Here is a 21,614-nt window from a genome sequence, read left to right as displayed (position 1 = left end):
TGAGCCCAAAAGCTCTGCTCCACAGGGAAAAGCCATCACGGGAAGCCTTCAGACCAGCATTGCTCCATTTGGGCTCGTGGTACCCACCAGCATCCCATGGCTGAATATTTGGGTGCTTCATAGAGTGGTTTGGGTTGGAAGGGACCTTAAAGCTCATCCAGCTCCAACCCCTGCCATGGGCAGGTACACGTTCCACTAGAGCAGCTTGCTCCAAGCCCCTGTGTGCAACCTGGATATCCCTGCATCCCTCTCCTCATGTCATCCCCATCTTTAACTCTCACGGCTGTCAGAGCTCCTATAAGCACCCTTTTCCTCTCCACAGCCACAATAGGATGCTGGGGACCACTTTGGTGCTCACCCACCCCATGCAATGGCAGGTACAGAGTTGGGGCCAGGCCCCCCAGCCCTTCTCCCACTGCCCCCCCCCCAGCAGGACCTACATCCTGGGGCTAATGTGAACACCCCGTGGTCATTTTTAACCTCAGATCTTTGGCATCATTAATAACATACATGTGGGTCTTGCTTCCCCTATGGGATAACATCTGGGGGAGATTCATCATGGCCACGGCGGGCTGCAGCCCCCCGCTCTCCCCATGGAGTAGGATGGGTCACATCTGAGCACTGAGCTGCTTGATGTGGAGTCATTAGCATGCACAGACTTCCAGCCCAATTACTTGACAGATGAAATCAAGATCCGCTGCCCTTATTGTTTGCATCTGGAGCACACGAACTCCTCCTGCCTCCTTCTCCTCCTTCCCAGCCTGGCCATGGCTGTGCCAGCATTGGCTTCATCTGGATGCTGCTTACCATGGCTTGGCTTATGGGATCTCAAAAACACCACAGCAATTTATCCCTACACAAGGGCAATTGCCCACAGCACCTTCAGAGATGAAAAGCTGCACCATTTCCCGACTATTTCTATGGAGCCAGGCTGAGAGAGCTGGGCTGGGTCAGCCTGGACAAGAGAAGGGTCCTGAAGGGGAGATGTTAGAGCAGCTCCAGTGCCTGAAGGGGCTGCAGGAAACCTGGAGAGGGGCTTGGGACAAGGGATGTAGGGACAGGCCAAGGGGAATGGCTTTAACCTGCCAGAGGGGAGATTGAGATGAGCTCTTAGGCAGAAGCTCTTCCCTGTGAGGGTGCTGAGGCGCTGGCACAGGGTGCCCAGAGAAGCTGTGGCTGCCCCATCCCTGGCAGTGTTCAAGGCCAGGTTGGACACAGGGGCTTGGAGCAAGCTGCTCCAGTGGAAGGTGTCCCTGCCCATGGCAGGGGTTGGAGCTGGAGGAGCTTTGAAGTCCCTTCCAACACAAACCATTCCATGGTTCTGTGATCCCAGGTGAAGGCAGGTGGGTGCAGCAGTGATTTTCTCCCAGGAGGAAGTTTGCTCTCGCAGGACACAAGTGCAGAGCCCAGGTGGATCACACCACAACCTGTTCCCAGCTCCAGCTCTGCAGCCAAGCGCTGCTCTTTACCCACTGCTTCTACACAAAGGAGTAATTATGCTCCATTTCTCCCCATTAACACTTTGAGCAGCACTGAGCTTGCTTCAGGAGGAACAAACAAGCAGTTGCATCAGAAATACTTGAGGTGCTGAAGTCAGCGCGCAGGTGTTGGGGCTGATGCAGCACCAGGCAGAGAGCCAGCGCCAGCACAAGCAAAAGCTCCTAATCCCAGAGATTACAACCAATAACATGGGGATGGGGCTCTCACCCCTCACAAAGCACCAGCCACTGCTGCTGGTGGGTTTGGCTTTGCCCCAGAACCTCTCCTGGAGCTGGTAGCTAAGGGAGAGATTAATTCTTGCCACGCGTCTCGCTTTGGTCCTGGTGCTTCACCAGGGGCTATAGGATGGAAACGGGGATCTCCTCAGAGGAAGCCCCCAAAACCTCCTGGCTCATCACTATGGGAGTGGTGATGGTCCTGGCTGCTGCAGGGGCATCGTTCCCACGTGGCATCATCCTCGGGGCAGAGGTGCCGGTGTCCCCATGGTGCAGGAGGATGCTCATGCAGCCCCATGCCCAACGCAGAGCTGCAGCAGGGATGAGGGGCTGCTGCAGAGGCAGGCACCGAGCAGCAGAAAGAATCTGGGTTTCTTTCTTCCCCTCTAACCCATCTGTCCTTAATTTCTTCGGGGGTTTCACTCCAAATTCCTCAGATTCTATGGCAAATGCTTTGCAGTCCTCGGCTCTGCTGAGTGCCTCAGCGCCTGCCAGGGCAAAGGGAAAACACCAACCCCAGAATTCACCAGCAAATGACCCATGTCCAACCAGCATCACCAGCAGCAACACAGAAGCAGCAGGAGCCTGTACTGGGCGCTGCACCAGCCCAATGCTCAGTGCAGCAGCAGGAGACAATGGGTCTTATGGTAGGGGATACCAGACTGCACATAGCCCCGGTTCCAGCCTGCATCCATCCATCACTGTGTGCTGTGATCCACACACAGTGCAGGGTCCAGAGCTTCGGACCCTTTCCCCCCCCCCCCAGTACCCAGACCAAGTGGTGCCAAGCACACAGCCACATTCTCACTGCACATCCTTTCCCCTCCTGCAGACCAGGAGGCAGATGTCCTCCCTGCCAGAGCTCTGCTGGGGGGTGTCTCCATTTGCTTTTATCATTTATAGCAGCAAACTGCTTGTTTTGTCTTAATTTTGCAATGACAAGATGGCAGCTCTGGGCTAAAAGCAATGCAAATGTCTCAGGAGCAAACCCATGTCACACAAGGCACCCATCCCTGCAGGAGCAGCGGCGTGCCACGATGTACATCACAGCGCTGCTAATTACCCACTAATTTTACAGACTCCTCTATGGTTTAGCAGTGATTTAACCTCTCTCATGGGCTGGAGCCCTCCAGGCAGAGCTCTCCTGGTAGGCATCAGGATGGCTCTGCAGTGGTTCCCTGGGGAGAGCAGGATCCTGGCACCAGGATGCTGGGGACAGCACAGGAAGCACTCACAGCCTGGCTGAGGCCAAGCTTCGGGAGGTCACAGCTCCCCTTGGACACCAGGATCCAGAACATCAGATCCTGCACAACCCTGGGTAAAAGCCATCCCTGCCCATGCACAGCTCCAATTCAGGCCCAGTTTCGAAGGCTTAAGCCGTGCCTTGGGTTGACACAAGCTGTCGACAAGAGCAACGTTTCCTCCCCAGAGCCTGCATCCAAAGGCAGGGGTTTGATAAGCATCAGCATCCCGCGCCAGCCTCCGATGGAGAAATTAAAGGGATGCCTTGAATATTTTGGCGACTCGTGCACGTGAGCAGCTGTAAATGAAGGCACGATCCGTCTCGCCCTTCAGCACGTATTGGCACACAATGCAGCCTGGGGTTGGCTCCCCCCAGTTGAAACCCAGCTCCCAGTGCATCCCTCCGAGACAAGAAGTGCTCGGGGCTTATCCTCGCCCATCCTGCACACACCCATGTGGATTAAACCCAGTGCACATCAGTGACTGCCCTGCTCCAGCCCGGTGCAGTGGGGGCTGCAGCAGGCAGTGCTGCTCAGGGAGCCCAGGTACACAGGAACACGCAGCCACTGGGTTTTTCTTCCCCCCCCCCCCCTTACAAGCACTGCACCCCCAGGCTAAATGGAACGAGGCAAACAGCAGAAAACACCCCAAAACCCACTGCAAACGGCAGCTCCATCCTGGCCATGCAGCACAGGGGCACCAGCAGCGATGCAGCTTTGTAAGGAGCCTCCTTCAACTCCAAGAGCCCAGGGATGTGTCCCATGGGCAAGCTGGGCTGCAGCAAGCACCTTGCTCTGAAGGGAGATCCACCTCATTGAGAGCCTGAGGGACCGCAGCAGCCTCCACCTCATGGGAAGCTGCATCCCACGCTTCCAAAGCCCCCATCTCCATCCACATGGATCCCACCAGGGATGGACACAAACTCCAGCAATGAATTGCCCAGCAAAGGCCTGCTTGGGCTCACAGCTCTCTGGAGGAGTCAAGCACCCACAAACCAGGGTGGGTATTGAGGCTGCAGATGTATTTAGGGTAGGGGGTGCAGGAGGCCCCATTGAGGAGCACCCCCATGATCCACCACCCAAACTGGGGGCTCCCACCCCACAGCAACTCTTCACCCTCCTGTTTGCCAGCATTTATGTGACATCTATTGCTCAGTTTTTAAATCACACAGTTAAAGGCAATGAAATACAATGCCCATGGGGACAGGGACACAGCTCAGAGCTGCTCTTAAGGATTTGCTGCATTCAGCCAAAGCATCCACTCACCAAATGGGGCCATCAGGCAGGGGGTTTGCTCCTGCTGACTCCAGTGCTCTTTATCTGGAGGGGTTTGAGGTCTCAGCATTAACAGAGGTGCCAAGGCAACCCCTACCCCAAGATGCTGCTGACCTCACCCTGATAGGGACAAAGACTGGTTGCTCCCTCCTTTAAACCCTACTCTGGGTGGTGCCTGACCAGGTGGAGCAACTCAGCCCCATCAGTATCCCCACCACACCACCTGCTTTGCCTAAGCAGGATCAGGCCAGTGGTGCCCCACTTCTGCAGGGACCCCACAGGCTTCATGCACCAGTGATCTGGGTTTGTCCTTGACTGACACATCCAGCTCTGTAAAGCAATAGGACAAGCAGGAATAAGCTCTCTGTGCCCATCACCAGTGCTTCTGGGCTGGGAAGGGACATATTTGCCCATTGCTCAAGCTCATTTTTTGGCAGGTCACTATTACAATGAGCTCTAAAGAGCCAGGGAGGGGATGCAGCCGGTCCCACTCGGGGCCTCATGAACCCTGAGAGGTGGATAAAGAGCTGCTTGGCAATACAATAAAGGAGGGTGTCTCCGTACCTCAAAGGCACGCTGGGAAGCCTGGCTGAGGCTGAACACCAGTAGAGCCTCCAGCTCCCATCCCGCAGCACCACGGGGCAATGGGACAGCGTGGACCATCTCTATGGGGGATACTGGTCTCTACCTCACTTCATGGATGATCTGGGGCACAGGGAGTCTCAGATCCCCAGTGCCACACAACCCAGGGGGTTCAAAGCCTCTTTGGGTACCAAACCTGCGATCCCTCCGTGCCTGTTCCCATCCAAACTCCAATCCAGAGTGGCACAGGTCCTGCTGGTCTTCCCTGCATCCCACCAGAGTGGCCATGCCCGGTTGTTGCCATCCTGCTGCAGTGCATGGGCTGGACAGGAAAATGAGCCAATCTCCAGTATTGCATCTTAGAAACCATCAGTGAAATGAGCTATTTCCATTAAGTGCAATCTAAGTTATGTGGCACTGTCAGGACTGATGATGGAACACACTCCCTTCGGCATCGCCAGCGCAGGAGGATGTATTTCACGAGCTTCATTTCATGGTCCATCACTGACCTCACCACACACACACACACTTGCACCCACAAACCCCGTTCCCTTGCGCTGGACTTCCCAGGAAAAGAGCATCCCACCCCATTCCTGTCTCACTGTCTGGGATGGGTGGATGGAAAGCACCGCAGTTGGGGTTATGGATGGTAGGGAGCTGCGCTGTGCAGTGTGCCATGCCCCAGTGCATGGATGGATGGATGGATGGATATGGGATGTGCCTGGGAGAAGCAGCACCTCCCGCCTGCATTACATCCCTATCAGAGCCTCAATGCTTTACCCACCGGAGCCAGCAGCTTGAATTAGTCCTAGATTAACAGGTTTGATCTCTTACTTTGAGTTTTATGCCTTTGAGACTGCTTTTAAAGCTTGGAGGAGTTAATTTCCAGCAGAGCTGCCGTGCTGCTGGCAGGCCCAGCCGTGGCCATGAAATACCAGCCCCTGCTCAAGACGTCAGAGGGGAACAAAGATAGACTGTGATGCACGCATTCCGCATCATGTCCCAGGAATGCAGCACAGCCCTGAAGACACATGGCTCCAACCTCCCTGCCAAGCTGATCTTGTCCTCTTTAAATAGACTCTTTAAATAGTCACCCTCTCGGGGGCTTCCCAGGCTTTTATATGGCACCTAATAACAGTTCACAACCATCGTATCCTCCTGGATGCTCCGGGAAGCTCCTCACTGGGTGCTGCTCCCCAAGCACCCGGATCTCATGGTCTCAGGGTTTGCAGGAGCTCTTGGCAGTGCTCCCACAGCTTCCCTGCTCCTGAAGGGAAAGGCTCGAGGCACAGCAACCTCTCCATCTAAATTAAACCGGGCTCTATTTACCGCTCATGCTAATTGAGTTACATTAACTCCGAGCTGGATGAGAAGCAGAGCCTGCCCTTACAGTTCCTGGTCTTAATACATTTAGTGCTCAGAGGAGCACACGCCAGTGCGTCGTCGTGTTCAAAGCGGAGGAATTTGGTCCTGGGCTGTTTTCATCCTGCCCTGACAAGGCTGGCTGGGAGCGCAACGGGGTTTGGGGGATTGGGGTGCAGAAGGGCTGTGAGTTCAGTGCAAAACCACTGGGCTTCTACCACTGGTGCTGGGGAGCAGAAACCCCACTGCGGTGGCATGAACGGTGCTGGATGGTGATGGAGCACTGAGATGGGCTCAGGGTGATGCCACTGCTGCATAGGCAATGAGCAGAGGGTGCTACCAGGAGTGGGAGCAGCTTCTCACCCTGGTCCATATCCTCTCATCTCAGCAGGAATACCAGGATCCAACCTCATCCTCTTGCAGGATCCGGTCCCCATGGTGCCATCCTCACTGTCCCCATCCAAGTGGCACAACCTGCAGTACCCGCTTAAAAGCTGTGGCACAGCACAGAACAGAGGTATCAGTGCAGAAGGAGGACGTGCCATCAGCCCTGACGCCATCAAGATGAGCCTCATTCAGAAAGCTCAAGCAGGAGACTTCAATAAGACCGGAGGACGCTGCCAAGAGTCACACTTCCTATATTGAAGTGCATAAAAGCTGGACATGTAAGACATGAAGAAAGCACTGTCAGGGTAGGCCAGTGCCAGCCAGCAAATATATAACAGTGGGAACATGAAATATTAATCACTGGTGCATAAAACAATAGGAAAAACCTGCCTTTTGAGGCAGCCATCAATCCTCACTCAGCAGGGAACATCAAGAGACGCTAATACCATACAGGTTCTGCTTAAATATTTGCCTTCCTTAATGCTCACGCAAGAAGCATTTGCTTTGAAGTCGAAAATAGACTGTAAATGTCTTTTGTGTGAGATGAAACATGATAAGACATGAAACCAGGAGGCTAAACTGTAGTTAATCACGGTGGTTTTACAAGCAACAAATCATTGCAGCAGACAGTGAAGTGCATCAAGCGCACGCCATGAGGATCGCAGGGAGGAGGACCCCAGCTGGACACCACCCTCCACCAGTGGGGTTTTGGGTTATGGGCCAGTGAGGTGGCCATGGGAGCAGCCGTGGGGCTGGAGCAATGCTGGTGCAGGGCTGGATCCATGCTCACAGCATTGGACTGACTCTTGCAGGGCTGGATTGATGCTCTCAGGGCTGGACCGATGCTCTCAGGTGATGCTCTCGGGGCTGGACCAGTGCTCGCAGGCCTGGACCAATACTTGCAGGGCTGGACTGAAGCTCACAAGGCTGGACCAGTGCACATAGAGCTGGAATGATGCTGGTGCAGCCCAAAGCAGCTTTCCCTGGTGAGGCTTTACCCCCAGGGCATGGGGTGATGTGTTTTGGGGATGGTTCATCCGGTCCCAACACCACAGCATGGAGTGGGCAGGAGTCCTGTGGGCACCCCTGTGTGCCATCACCATCCCAAGAAGGTGGCACCGGCTCTGCCTGCACCCATTCATAGGCTGGGGGTGATTATCCCACCCTGGGCAGACTCTGGGAGACCCATGCACCCCAAAACCATGGGATGTGCTTGGGATGAGGATGGAGCGCACGGTGGGTACGGCTGTCTGGGCAGGGGAAGGGCAGCCCCACCGTCATCACACATCACATCCTGATGCATCCAGCAGCCATTCCTGAACGCAGGATTGTGCCTGCACCACAGCACGCACAGCCAGCCCGAGACAGGAACATCCCACATCAGAAGTGAAGCTCATGATTAGAAGCGATGTGCACTCGAGAGCGTGAGATGAGACCCCAAAGCAAGCATCGAAGTGTGACTGATTAACAAATAACCCCTCACTAATTGCCTTAAAAAGTCGGATCTCAACAGCCAGGGAAGGAAAAAAACCCCAAGATTAACATTTTCCTTGGGCTAAACATTTTTCCGGCCTGCCCAGACCCATTCCCGGTGATTCCAGCCATGATCTCCCAAATTAACACATGCCACAAACGGAAAACTCATTTCTCCACCTTGTGGCTTTGGGAGGATTCATCAAACCTCTGGAGGAGCACCCGGCCAGCAAGAGGAAGCCTGGAATAGGGAGAGACGAAGCTATTGTTGGTGAATGAAGTGGAATGAGCCTTTAGTTTTCTCCAGCTATTGCTGGATGTGCTGAGGGATAGAAGAGCAATCCTGGATGGAGCGAGCACCTCCCCTCCTGCAGCATCCCAGGGACACCATAGAGTGGTTCGGTGCAGAGGAATTCCAATGATCCCTTTAAGCAAACTGATGCTCCAGAGCCCATCACTGGGATGGGACCCCAGAATGGCTCAGGGATGCAGCTGGGGTTGAAGCACTCATTTGCCAGGATGGGACTGTACAAGAGCACCCCAAATCAGGCTGCGCTGCCTGCCCCAAGGGATGCCCCCGTGAATAAAATCCCAAAAGTGCCCCAAAAAGGGACAGGCCAAGGGGAATGGCTTTAACCTGCCAGAGGGGAGACTGAGATGAGCTCTTAGGCAGAAGCTCTTCCCTGTGAGGGTGCTGAGGCGCTGGCACAGGGTGCCCAGAGAAGCTGTGGCTGCCCCATCCCTGGCAGTGCTCAAGGCCAGGTTGGACACAGGGGCTTGGAGCAAGCTGCTCCAGTGGAAGGGGTCCCTGCCCATGGCAGGGGTTGGGACTGGGTGAGCTTTAAGGTCCCTTCCAACCCACCCCTTTCCATGATCCCAGGTGGAAGCAGCCGGGTGCAGCACTGCCGGCTCGCTCCCACTGCGCTGGCTCCAAGGAATCAAAGCAATCAGAGCTTCCCGATGCCTCTGGGTCCTTTCCTCTTTCCTTGCATAACGTCATTTCTCTCTGGGGCCCGTCATCTTTATTAGGGGAATTAATCTCAGCCCCGCTGTGCTCTGCCGCCGCCGGAGCCATCCCGAGGAAGGTCAAAGAGGCAGCTCCTCTCCATGGCATGCGGATAAGAAAATTAAGGAATTAAAAGGGGAGGTCAGCTGGAGGCTACGGCGCAGGAAATGGATGCTCTTCTGAACGAGCAGGGAAGTGTGTGTCGCCCTGGGAGCATAATCCAATCTCTGCCACTAAACCCACAGCGCTGCTATGGGGCTGCTTTTGCCTCACTAAGCAAAATCCTCTGATTCGACCCAAATTGTCATTAGGGTAATGATTAAATGAGGATGAATGGTGGAGGGGAAGGACCGGACATAGACTGCTGGAGGGGATGGGGATGCCCAGTGCTGCAGTGGTCCAGAAAGGATGAAGGACCTGACGATGCTGAGGATGGTGGAGCTGGGAAGGGATGGGATCTGCTCTGCAGGGTCACATCCTGCATCCTCAGCACCAGGCACTGCCCAGGCCTTCCAGCCTGCAGTCTTTAACACGAAATCCTGGATGGATTTCCAGGTAAATGCCCCATCCCTATTTAAACCATCCTGAGTTTGTTCTCCTCGTTGTTCCAAGGATGCGGTACCCACACCAGCAGCATCCCTCCCTCTGTAGCGCCTGGGGAAGGGTTAGGAAAAGCACTTGCACCCTCCCGTGCCTGCGGCCACGAACTGCAAGGCAGCGGGGAAACACGCTGTGTTCCCGTGGGACACAGCGCTGGGAAGCCACGGGTAGCAGGAATCACCACTGCTCCTCTTAAGTGGTGATTCCCAACCTGTGGTTTCCTTCTACTGCAGCATCCCAAGGGAAACCACCCTAAAAATGCCTCCATTCCCAGCGGTGCAGGCGAGGACAGGATTCACAGGGATGGATGGAGCCACAGGGGTCCCCAGTGGGAAGCCAAGGGGCAGCTCCTGCCCCTTGGGATTTGTGTGGAGGTCACCAGAGCAGGGACAAAGCAACACATAAGAGGATTAACTGGTTGAAAAGCAGCTTGAAGCAACCTTCAGGATGGACCTTGATTAGCAATTACAGCTGGATGCGGATGGGGAAGGTGCTGAGGGTGATGCCATGGGGCATGAGCCACGGTGGGACAGGAGGGAGACATGGAGCTGGCTCCTCTGCTCTGAGGCGGACTTTACCCCTTGGGAACTGGGGTCCAGCAAAGCCCAGCTCAGGTCTCCAGCCTCCCATAAACCCGGTACCCAGCTCTGATGGGGTGAAGGGATCTTTACAAGAGAGGAGGTTGCAGCTTCCAGTCTTTGTGTGAGGAACCCACCGTGAGGCACTGCTGAAACTCAGACCCCTTCTGCCCAGCAGGTACCACAACACTGTGAAACAAGCCGAAAACAGCTTCACTTGGGCAAAGACAGGAAGTGGAGCGGAAAGGAAACCTTCCCCAGTGAAGGCTTTGCCCCTGGGATTGCCCAAAGGCCTCCAATGCATCCCCCTTTTACATGGCAAATCCTGGGGTAATGGTAACAGCTACAGGATTAAACCACATGCACTGACTTCGAGCTAACCCTGCAGGCTGGAGACTCCAGATGAAACCTGCCCAGGGCTTTGTGCCTGCGTCCGTGCCTGCCTCACACGCATCCCACCACTGGTGCAGCCTCCCCATCACTGCAACCACCACCAGCAAAGCCAGCAGCGAAGGTAACCCCTGGCAGATGCTCCACGGTGCCCTCACTTTAACAGAAGAGGTTATTTCTCCAACACAGTGACTCAGTGCTTTATTTTCAGTATAGAAACGGGTACAAGACCAGCAGTGAGCTCCAGGCAAAGAACTGGTGCACTGCACTTCGTACGGGTGCCCTCCTCATGCCAGAATTGAGGGAAAACCCATACAGAGGAAAGCTGAGCACAGCAGCACCGTAAGAGCAGTGAGGCCTCCCCAAACCACCCATGTGGCAGCACTGGAGCTGCACCACCAGACCCTGGGTGAGCAAAGGGTTTTGCCATCTTCAGAACTCCTTGTGTGCAATTACAGAGGAGGGCTCGGTCTGGGGACAGGGAGGGAAGGGCACGATGCTGTTAAGGAGCCATCAGTGTCCCTAAAGCCTGAGTTGTGCAAAGGGCAGCCCGCGAGCCCCATTCTGCCCTCCCTTGCACTGAGGAACCATTGGTGCCACCGGAGTTCACAGCACAGTGATAAATCTGGTGTAAGGCCAAGTGAAAACCGAGCCCAGAGGACGTGGGGGATTGAGACCTGTGTGCAAGATGAGGGGTAAAATACCTGGCTGCTCTCTAGTGGGATCATAAACCCATCCTCGCCCTAGCACCCTGGCAGGGTTTATATAGGGCAGTTCATACCATGATCCCAGCCTAGAATAGCACCAGGGATTAACCCGGACTTTGACCTCAGCTAATCCAGAGCTATCCCCTGGAAACGCCGGAGGAGCCGCTCTGGGTTGCATCAGTGCCACGTCAGGCACATGAGCTGCTCCCATGGACCCTGATACAGGCAGAGGGATGCTGGGGAGAACAGAGGGGGTAAGGGTGGGTACAGTGAAGGGCTGCAGTCGTGTGAAACACCCTTGGGTGCAGCTCACAACCCAGCCAGCAAGCACAGAGCTCCAGCACCCCCATTTTCCCCTTACCCCCTCCGCTCCTCCCAGCACCCCAAATCAGAGCAGCACAGAGAAGGAACTGGCCCAGGGACACCAGAAGTGTCTCTGGGGGTTCTCTTGCTGGTGATGACCCTTGACTGGATGGAGCACCCCAAGGTTGAACGCAGGATGAGCCCAAGAGCAGTGCGCAGGCAGAGCAGGATTGTGCTTACTTCTCCTTCAGATCCTTGTCTGCTTTGCCTGAAAGGAGGAGAGGAAAAATCCGGGCTCGTGTTTCCCATCCCAGAGCCACCAGCCCTTTTTACACGGTCATTTCCCTACACCCGGCCAGCATCCTACATCCCACAAGTGGGAAGCAAGCCATGGCCAAGGGGCTGCCCTGAATTTGCCTCCCAAAGCCTTTTCTGACCCAGGGGAGGCAATGAGCAGGGTAACCACAACAGCAAATACCCCTTCCCATAGAGCAAGAGCAGGAGGTCCCCCACGCTCCCTATTTCACCATGGGAGCCCCGCTGAGCAGAGTGAAGCCTGGGGGATTTATAACAGGATGGAAGCGGCTCCTTGGCTTATCTGAAGAAGCAGCTACGCCCGGCCGCAAGCAGTGCAGCGCGCACCGCGTGTGGCTATCAGCAGTGTCCCCAAACGAACCGCATGGGGTGGAAGAGCTCCCAGTCGCAGCCGGTACCTTTTGGGATGAACTTCAGCGAGCTGCTGAATATTCAGAAGCGGGACTGGCCCCTCTTCGGCCCGTCATTGAGGAACTCATGGCCGAGCCCGTTGCCGCACTTGCCACAAGACACCTACAAATGATAGAATCATGGAATGGTTTGGGTTGGAAGGGACCTTAAAGCTCATCCAGTCCCAACCCCTGCCACGGGCAGGGACACCTTCCACTAGAGCAGCTTGCTCCAAGCCCCTGTGTCCAACCTGGCCTTGAGCACTGCCAGGGATGGGGCAGCCACAGCTTCTCTGGGCACCCTGTGCCAGCGCCTCAGCACCCTCACAGGGAAGAGCTTCTTCCCCATTTCCAACCAGAACTTCCCCTGTTTCAGTTTAACCCCATTTCCCCTTCTCCTGTCCCTACAGTCCCATGGGGCTGTTCTGCTGTCCCCAGGGTTTCCGTGTTGGCACCTTTAAGGCCCCCGGCCGCTCCAGGCGCTTGGCCACGCTGTCCTCATGGATGGTCTCGGTGAACGCTGGCCACGGGGACGAGTGCTCGTACTTTGATCGGCTGGAGAACAGCTCATGGCCACACTTGGCACAGATGTAGATGCCTGGGATGGGTGGTGGGAGAGGGGTCAGTGATGGGGGCAGCACCCGCATGGCTCCCAAGGGATTGGGACGGGGACACGGGACACCCACATTGGACTTTATGGCCGCAACCCACATCCCATATAAGGGCCCCTCTACAGCAGGACAGGATCCCCCAAAGGGCCCCTATATGAACCCCCCCCAAGTCCGGGTCGTGTCCCTCCCTCTACGGGGGGATCCCCCAACAGACGGGACCCGCAGCCCGGTTCCCAGGGTGAAGGATGCCCACAGGAAGAACACCGCATCCCCCCCCGCCCCAAGCCGGGATTCCAGCCCTTACGGGAGGGTCCCCAAACCCCACGGGGCCCCCAGAACCCCCCGAGAGCCCCCGCCCGGCGCCGCCGGCCCCGCTCACCCGGTTGGAAGTGGTCCTTGAAGACCTCTCCCCCCAGGAAGGAGCAGAAGGACATGGCTGCGCCCGCCGCACCGGGACCCGGCCGCTCCGCCCCGGCTCCGCCCCGGCACTGCCGCACCGCGCCCACCAGAGGGCGCCGAAGGGCGGGCGGTACCGCAGGAGGGGGGGGTCCCGGTACCGGGTGGGGGGGTCCCGTTATCGAGACCGCTCCGCCCCTGTTGCCCCAGTGGGGAACCCCGGTGCGGGCCCCGCCGCCCCGGTGAAGGGCTCCCGGGTGGGGGAAAGCCTCTGCGGGGGGGGGGGGGCGCGGTCCTGCGGATGCTCCGGTCCCGCCGGCTGGAGCGGGGCACCCGCACCGAGCAGGACCGCGATCACGGCGGATGCTCCGCCTCCAGCAGCGGCTCCTCGCCCCGGCACCGGCATCACTGCCTGGATCCCGGCATCGCCAGGGCGGGCCGGCCTCCTGCAGCACCGGCACCGGAGCTTCTGCCCTGGCACACGGTCCGGTGGCCCCCCGGCACCGGGACTGAGCCTCCCGTCATCCTTCCCCCCCCCCGCACCAGCACCGGGTCTGCGCCTGCACCGGGACTGCTCGTCCTCCTCCGGCCCTTCCCCGTCTGCCTCAGGTATCGGCACTGCGGGAGCGGGCCCCGGCAGGGAAGGAACTGGGACCGGGATCGGGGCCGGGTGGTGGTGGTTGGGCAGCTCTTGGAGTGACCTGGGGGCTCCCCCCTTCCCGGGGGTCTCAGTGGATGGGGTGCAGGCGCATGGCCAATGGGGACCCCCATCCCATCGCCCCAGGAGCAGAGGGCCGGGGGTCACCCTTGGGATCCCCCTGGAGACCACAGTGGGAGGCGATGTGGGGCTGAAGGGAAGGAGGAGGCAGGAGCCTGGCGTGTGCAAGGTAAGCCTTGGTAAGCCTTCAAACCTGGCTTTGAAGGTGAACCTTGGCAGGCTCCAGGAGGAGCATTCAGGTGGTGGGAAGCATCTTTCACGTCACCACGAGTCTCCTCTTCCCTGGTTTTACCTGAGGACCCTTGGATAAGTCCTCACCCAGTGGGCTCTCATGGAAATTCCACCTTCCTTTGGCCAAGAGCAAAAACGCTGATGCCCTTTGGACAGAAGCCGGGGACTATCCCAAGGAACCAGCCCTGCTGCTGGATAGAGCCTGGCAGCAAAGCAAACCCCTGCTCCCTAATGCCAATGGACATCTCCATCACCCCATGGAGACCCCACCCCGGTGTGGGGCCAGCACTGGTGATCCTCCTGCCCTCTGAGTGCTGCTGCCTTCAATCAGCTCAGGCTCTCCTCCGGGCAGAGTGAGCTGCCCGTTCCAGCCCTTGGGACTGATGATTCCCGTGGTCCAGCCATGCACCCATCCGGGTCCATCCCATTGCTCCCACCCTCCCAGGCACCCAGGGGTGGCTGCGTTTCAGCAGTGCATCTCCAGCCCCCACTGCACTTGCGGTCCCTGACAGATGAAGACTCCCATACAGTCCCAGGCTATTATTATCCCTGTCTCCCACTGTGCTAATGGTCTCTCAGGAAACAGCCTTTTTCTGTGTTTTTAGCTTGTAAAACCCACGGATACCGGAGCGGTTGTAAGGAAAAGGCAGATACAGAGCAGAGCACAAGCACAGGGGAGCTGATGTCCCCGTAACCCAACGGGGACAGGGAGCAGTGACCTGGCAGGACCGGCCCAGGACCAGCCCCGGGGCTTTCTGGTAGGCTGGGAGGGTTGATGGGTGGTACTGGGGATACTGGGGATGGATGTGGCATGGTGCCATTGAGAAACCTGCATGATGAGGGGTAAGTGGGGCTTTCAGCTGCCTCCCAGTTGCTCTGCTTGGGTAGGGGGTGTTGGAGAAGGGGTTCCTTCTAAAGCCCAGCTCTGGGGATCATTCTCCTCCCCTCACTCCCTATTTTGCTGTTTCAGTGCTTTGGCTGGTGCTGGTGGTGCCGACAGTGCCAGCTCCACAGCCAGGTTTCTGCTCAGTGCTGGGTATCACCCATGGATCATTTGGGGTTCACAAGTGGCTGCTGTAAGCCAGAAGCAAAGCAAAAGCCACAGAACGTGGTGTTACATAAACAGGGCTGGAGGCAGCCACAGCAGAGCCTGTCATTGATTCACAGCACCGAAGTGCTTTGAAGATCCAGGGTGAGGAGGATGCAGGAGTGAGGCAGCCCCAGGGCAGCACCCTGCTTAGCCCTGCTCAGCCCCAGCTCCCTGGGATGGTGTCCTGGTTCCTGCTCCAGGGATGCTGTGAGGGGGACACCCTGGATGCTGGGCTCAGCCCTGCAATGGTCCCTCTGATCCCATGCTGCAACCCTCATCCCTCCCAAAACCAGGGGCACAGCTTTGGAGCAGGCCATGGCTTTGGCAGGAATGGAGCAATAGAGGGATCACTGTGGCTATTGGGGATGGGACAAAGCTTTGCCATGGCCAGGAACACCCTTAGGGATACAGAGACTTTGTGCTAGTAAAAGTTTTGTGCCTCTTCAGTAAACACAGAGATTGCCAACCCCCTGCATCCAGAGCATCCTCACGCTGAACTGGGGTCACAGCTTGGGCTTGCTTCATTTCAAGTCCCTGCAGTGGATTAAGCAAGGGCCAAACCATTTGAGCATTGAGGAACATTTGGAGGAGTCAGAGTCCTGGTGGCTGGCATTGCATCCCTGCTCACAGCCCCTGCACTTCCACCGGGACCAATGGAACGTGCTGATGCAGGAAAATCCCCGTTGTTCTACTGCAGACCTGGCTCATGGCTCCAGGCTCTCAGAGGCCCCGTTGCTAATTCCCTGCTGAGTTTTATCCTCCTTATACAAGCAGTTCCCCTTGTCATTGCCACCTTACCATGGTATAGTCTCCATCCCATCCCTGCTGGGATGCACAGGGAAAGCCACAAGCCTCCCATCCGCTGGCAGCTCCATGGCCCCAAGGGCATATCCCGAAATAGGCTGGAAGGCGATGGGGTCCCCTGGGACACCCTGCTCCTGTTCGGTGGCTCATGGCGATGCTGATGGGGAGGGACAGGGATGTGCTGCGTCTCAAAGGGGCACAGACCCGAGCTGCTTCCCCCCATCCCTTGGCAGCACCGGCGATGCGAGCGATGTCAGACCAGGCTGCGGCAGCAGCGGCCGCCTCTCCGACCCTGGCAGCGTCCCCGGGCTCCCCTCGGCGTGGGGACACCGATGGGATAACGCCGCATCCCACCGGCACCAGGGAGGACGGCGGAGGCCAGGACGGCTGCGGGCTTTTCCCATTGGATGGGGACGTAAAGCCTCCCCCTGCATCCCAGTCCAGCGGGATGCTCCTGGCTGACCTCCCGCGGGCCCCGCAGCCGCGGCTCAGCCCGGCCAGGTCCCGCACGGCCCCGTCTTCCCCCAGCGTCTCCCCATCGGAGAGCCGCGCCGCGCTGCTCCGGCTGCGGGAGGCGCGGCTGGAGGACACCAGGAGGCGGCTGTCGGAGGCGGTGCAGGAGCCGCTCAGCCGCCTCAGCCGCCTCATGGCCGAGGAGAGCGGCCCCGTGCCCCGGCCGAAGCCGGCAGCCGCGGGGCAGGATGCGGGGGGCCGCCGGGGACAGCGCCTGCGGGACTGGAGCCCCTGGGAGCCAGCCCTGAACTGCCGCTACGAGATCTGCTCCTACGGGGACGTGATCCAGGTGCTGGAGGTGGCGCCGGGGGACGCGGAGCCCCGGCTGCCGCCGCCCGAGGAGCCGCCGCCGGCGCGGCCCGGGAGCGCGGTGCCGGGCAGAGCCCTCGCCTCCATCGCGCTCCTCGCCTACGGCTACTTCGTGCTGCCGCTGCCGCCCTACGCCGCCGGCCTCTGCCTGGGGCTCGTCTGCGGGCTGGTGCTCGGCTTCCTCGCCGTCCTCCTCCTCGTACCGAGGGCCCCGCCGGTGCCACGGGGCTGCCTGCGCCCCAAGCTGCTGCCGGGGGAGCCGCGGGAAGCGCAGCGGCTGCAGGTAGGGATGGGACGGATGGGACACGGGGTGGGGGTGCTGGGTACCACCAGCTTGTGCTGCTGCTCCATACGGCACAGCGGGAAGCAGCCGGCTCCATCTCCCCTCACCCAGGGCTGGATGAACCAACTGCACGTCTACGACCCGGAGCTTTTCCACCCGTCGCTCACGCAATCAGTGCTCGCAGTGCTGGAAGGAGCCACCCTCAAGCTCTCCTACCCCAAGAGCAACATCCCGCGCAGAGCCACCTTCGAGGAGGAGATCCTGGATGCTGTGTTCATCAGCCACTGCTCCTATGACCTCACCGACGCCAAGGTGAGCCTGGTGGTGCCCAGGGCCCTCCGATGGAGACCCTCAACACCCCAATGCCCTGGCCTGGCCTCACCGCCCCTCTCGGTGTTGCAGGTCTTCCTCTGCCCCCCCAGCCTGGCACGCAAGCGGACGTGGAACAAGAAATACCCCATCTGTGTCCTCCTCCCCGAGCCGGCCGAGGGGGAGTGCAGGGGCAGCGAGGAGCAGGACGAGGAGCTGCAGAGGGACGAGGGGACAAAGAAGGCGCCGGTGCCAGGGCAAGACATCCCAGGGGACACCAGGGAGCGGTGCCTCTACCTGTTCGGGCGGACAGGGAGGGAGAAGGAGGAGTGGTACCAGCACCTGGTGCGAGCCTCCCACGGGACACCCAGCAGCAGCCATGGTGAAGGTGAGAAGCAGCATCGGGTCCTATGCTATGTGCTGGGGACGGTCTAGGGGGTGAGCTGCCTGAGTGCAAAAAGACAAGCCCTTGATAGGCAGCAGTGAGTATATGGGGACGGGAAGAAGCTCCAGGAGCCTAGAGGACCCCCCTTAGAAGCATAGGGTGGGGGGTATGTCACTGGCGTCATGGGCAGGCAGCACGTCACCACATGGGCATCATGGCACATCACACACGAATCATAGCCAGGATGTCACCTCTCATGTCCCCAGGCACGGGCCCAGCTCCACAGAGCAGCGGTAGCAGCAGCGGGGGGAGCTCTGAGGACATCCCCTCCGCTCTCCCACCCAAGGAGCTGGCGGGGAGCATCCAGCAGGAGATTTTCCTGGATTACAGCACCTACATGGCCCAATTTGTGCCAGCGCAGGTCGGGGGCAGCCCGGAGCAGAGCCCCTCTCATGGAGCACTGAGCAGTCCCACAAAGGTGAGTGGGATGAGTCCAGCCCTGAGAGCGGGATGCGGGCAGAGGCCGATGGATCCTGCGTACAGCCACTTCCAGTGCTGTGGCTCATCTCCCAGCCAGTGGGTGCCACTGCTCATGGGGCCACCAATGCTGTCCCCCCACAGCTCAGTGAGGATGCAGTGGGGCACAGTGAGCCCTGCATGGCCTGGATGAACGCGCTGGTGGGACGCATCTTCTGGGACTTCCTCCGGGAGCGGTACTGGGCTGAGCAAGTGTCCAACAAGATCCAGAAGAAGCTGAGCAAGATCAAGGTGAGAGGCAGGAGCATCGCAGCACCTGGGGAAGCTCCATCCGTGAGGCTCCGCAGTGAGTGCCAGGCTGTGGTGAGCATCCCTGTGTGGTTTGCCTCCATCAGCTCCCCTATTTCATGAACGAGCTGACGCTGACAGAGCTGGACATGGGCACGTCCATCCCCTCGGTCCTCAGCGCTTCCAGCCCCACCATGAACGACCGAGGTAAGAGCCCCGCAGGGACCCAGGGCTGGCTCCATGGCAGCTGTTATTGAGGTGCCAGCCTTATCCCTGAAGCAGGGAGGTTTCGGCAGGCTCAGCCCCCGCAGAGCTGGCAGGGGCTCACCCCATCCCTCTCCTGGCAGGGCTCTGGGTGGACATGGAGGTCACCTACAGCGGCTCATTGCAGATGACCCTGGAGACGAAGATGAACCTCTGCAAGCTGGGGAAGGAGAGCGCTGCAGAGGAGAGCGGCCCAGCAGAGGCAGGAGGAGAGGGGTGAGGAGACCGTGCATGGCTGGGGTTCACCCTCCGCTTGCCTGCTGAGGTGAGAGGGTGCTGGCCCCAGGGCACCCGGTGATGCTGCTCGGGGCTCGCAGGGCCAGGCCACGGCTGATCCTGCTGGCAGACAGCGATGCGGAGTCGTCCAGCGCCGGATCCTCCGATGAGGAAGATGTTGCTGCTGCAGAGCCCATGGGAGCCCTGGGGGAGCGTGTGCCACCACCCGGCACTGAGGGGTAAGGGGTGAATGGGGTCTGTGCTGTGCGAGGCACGGCGCTGCTCCACCACAGGGGGCTCGGGGCTGGTTTCCCTGCAAGGCACACACAGGCACATCGTGCCAGCCCTTCCCTGGGGGCTCCTGTCCCTGGGGGTGCCGTGGGTGATGGCTGAGGGATGCTGGAAGCCGGCACGGGTCTGGGTCTCGCTGCAGCCACGTCAGCGGCAACAGCACGAGCCGGAAGATCCTGCGCTTCGTGGACAAGATCGCCAAGTCCAAGTACTTCCAAAGGGCCACTGAAAACGAGTTCATCAAGAAGAAGATCGAGGAGGTTTCCAACACACCGCTGCTGCTGACGGTGGAGGTGCAGGAGCTGGCGGGAACCTTGGCTGTGAACATCCCACCGCCACCGACGGACCGTGTCTGGTACCTGCTCCCCTTCCTCCCATGCAGGGTGCACAAGCATCCCCCCACCAGCGCCCCATGGCTTGGCCAGGGACTCACCTCTGGGGTTTTGGGTTCATCCAGGGTGCCAGCAAGCACCCAAAGGGACTCAGACCTCACACTCATTAATCCCAGTCTCCCATTGCAAGCCAGCACCTCCTCCCAGGAGGCAGGTCCCTAAGGCCCAGCAGCGAGGCGGTACCACACGGTCAGGACATGATGCTTTCTGCCCCTTCCCTTTCCCCGTGCAGGTACAGCTTCCGAGTGCCGCCGCAGCTGGAGCTGAAGGTGCACCCGAAGCTGGGCGAGCGGGAGGTGACGTTCCTCCATGTCACCGAGTGGATCGAGAGGAAGCTGCAGCACGAGTTCCAGGTGCCTGGTCTGTAACAGGGCTCAGCAAAGCCAGCTGAAGCGTCAGTGCTGCCATCAGGGACAGTGAGACCTCAGTCTGGGATAGGGTTATCTAAACAAGAGCACCAGCACCTCATCTGGTCCGTCCAGCCTTGAGCAGCCAAGAAACACAACCTAAGGAACCTGCTCTGAGCATTGGAGTGCTGGAGGAAAAGTGGTTTCCTCCCAGCACATGCAGCCCTGCCCCAAGCAAGGGGATTTACAGGTGTCAGCAACAGGCAGACACCCCCAGAAGGGCTGAACTCCCCCATCCACTCTGGGTTTGGGATGCTCCCCCACAAGATACCTGCACCACTAAGAACAGAAATGTCCCCACGGGTATTTAGGTACCCAAATGCCCCCCCAAAGAGCTGCCCATTCGAATGGCTTCAAAGTGCTGGTCCCTGTCCTCTGCCCTGACCGCTCTTGAAGTGTTCAAACCCACTGACTTGTTCTGGTTTCCTCTTTGCAGAAAATCTTGGTGATGCCAAACATGGACGATCTCATCATTCCCATCATGAGCTCTGGCCTGGATCCTCAGCCACCTATGGGGACACTGCCCAGGGACCCACGGGCAGGCCAGAGCCACTGCACAGAGCCCAGGGACCTCGCTGGGACACGGGGCCAACCAGGACCTGGCCACTGACTGCAGCCGGTGCCGTGGGGTCTGAGCTTCTCGGTTCATCTCATCCGCAGCACTTCTGTAGATGAGCCTCCTCCTTACACTGCAAGCACACATTCAGAGCAGAGCCAGACACAGGGCAAGGGGGTTGCTGGAGACACAAGAGCTTCGTGCACTTCCTAGCAGGTTCTCCCAGCTCTGGAGCAGCGGAGGGCTGAGCTTTCCACTGTCTGGTTCCCAAAGAGGGTGCGGGACACCCAGAGCGGTTCTGCACTGAAGGAGTTGGGATCAGCGCTGATCCAAGACATCACAGCTCCACAGCACATCCCACCCTCCCCGCCGGCAGCTGGACTGCAAGGAAAACAGGGGTGAGAAATGAGTCCAAAGCTGAATAAATCCATCACTGCCCAGTCTTACCTAGCAGCATCTTATTGTACACGAGTTCCCACAGCTGCTGAAGACGGATTCGGGATCGTGGGGCTTTGTGCAGGGAGAGGAGTCCGTGGGTCATGCTTCAGCAAAAGGAGTGCTGGGGGGTGCATGTGAGAGGTGGAGAGGGCCAGTAAGAGGCAGGTCATGGGAAGGCCCTGTATTCCCAGTGGAAACTGGAGCACCTCCTCTGGAAGGGGAGTTCACCGTGGTTTGGATGAATGCAGGCAGGAGGGAAAGAATTCCCTGGGCAAAGGAATGGGAGGATCCAGAGGACAAAGCAGACACTTGC

The 21,614-nt window shown here is 58.6% G+C and overlaps 2 protein-coding genes across 3 annotated transcripts in view; one reads left to right on the top strand and one right to left on the bottom strand.

The window, feature by feature from the left end:
- MSRB1 (methionine sulfoxide reductase B1) overlaps positions 1-13,452 on the bottom strand; it is a 68,633-nt gene extending 55,181 nt beyond the window's left edge. Inside the window, exons 1-4 of one of the 2 annotated variants that reach the window (XR_009964072.1) lie at positions 13,314-13,452; positions 12,779-12,921; positions 12,333-12,447; positions 11,778-11,887 (exon numbers count right to left, since the gene is read on the bottom strand). Coding sequence is in view for 1 of the 2 variants with exons in the window: in XM_062614848.1 (XP_062470832.1) it covers positions 11,856-11,887; positions 12,333-12,447; positions 12,779-12,921; positions 13,314-13,368 (345 nt within the window). In the remaining variant the exon portion in view is untranslated. Of the gene's footprint in view, positions 1-11,671; positions 11,888-12,332; positions 12,448-12,778; positions 12,922-13,313 lie in introns of those variants that run through there. The other variant, XM_062614848.1, reaches the window with a different exon arrangement.
- A 170-nt stretch (positions 13,453-13,622) lies between these two features.
- LOC134161723 (testis-expressed protein 2-like) lies at positions 13,623-21,306 on the top strand. The gene is made up of 13 exons (XM_062614843.1): positions 13,623-13,939; positions 14,885-15,037; positions 16,407-17,278; positions 17,390-17,590; positions 17,681-17,975; positions 18,239-18,450; positions 18,594-18,740; positions 18,845-18,944; positions 19,085-19,217; positions 19,319-19,456; positions 19,651-19,867; positions 20,137-20,253; positions 20,744-21,306. The coding sequence occupies exons 3-13, from the start codon at positions 16,415-16,417 to the stop codon at positions 20,915-20,917; spliced, it is 2,598 nt and encodes an 865-aa protein (XP_062470827.1). The 5' UTR covers positions 13,623-13,939; positions 14,885-15,037; positions 16,407-16,414; the 3' UTR covers positions 20,918-21,306.
- The last annotated feature ends 308 nt before the right edge of the window (positions 21,307-21,614 follow it).

Source organism: Pezoporus occidentalis, unplaced genomic scaffold (assembly GCF_034315485.1).
Source record: "Pezoporus occidentalis ecotype Australia unplaced genomic scaffold, CSIRO_AGI_Poc_V1 ctg178, whole genome shotgun sequence".
Classification (NCBI taxonomy): Eukaryota; Metazoa; Chordata; class Aves; order Psittaciformes; family Psittacidae; genus Pezoporus; species Pezoporus occidentalis.
The sequence above is the reverse complement of the archived record's forward strand: the minus strand, read 5'-3'. Positions and strand labels throughout refer to the sequence as shown.

Bases quoted from the DNA above. Each gene is read 5' to 3' on its own strand.
- LOC134161723 (XM_062614843.1), top strand. From the start codon at position 16,415: ATGCGAGCGATGTCAGACCAGGCTGCGGCAGCAGCGGCCGCCTCTCCG. The intron at 18,451-18,593 runs GTGAGTGGGATG...GTCCCCCCACAG, and splicing joins CACTGAGCAGTCCCACAAAG to CTCAGTGAGGATGCAGTGGG. The intron at 19,457-19,650 runs GTAAGGGGTGAA...GTCTCGCTGCAG, and splicing joins CCACCACCCGGCACTGAGGG to CCACGTCAGCGGCAACAGCA.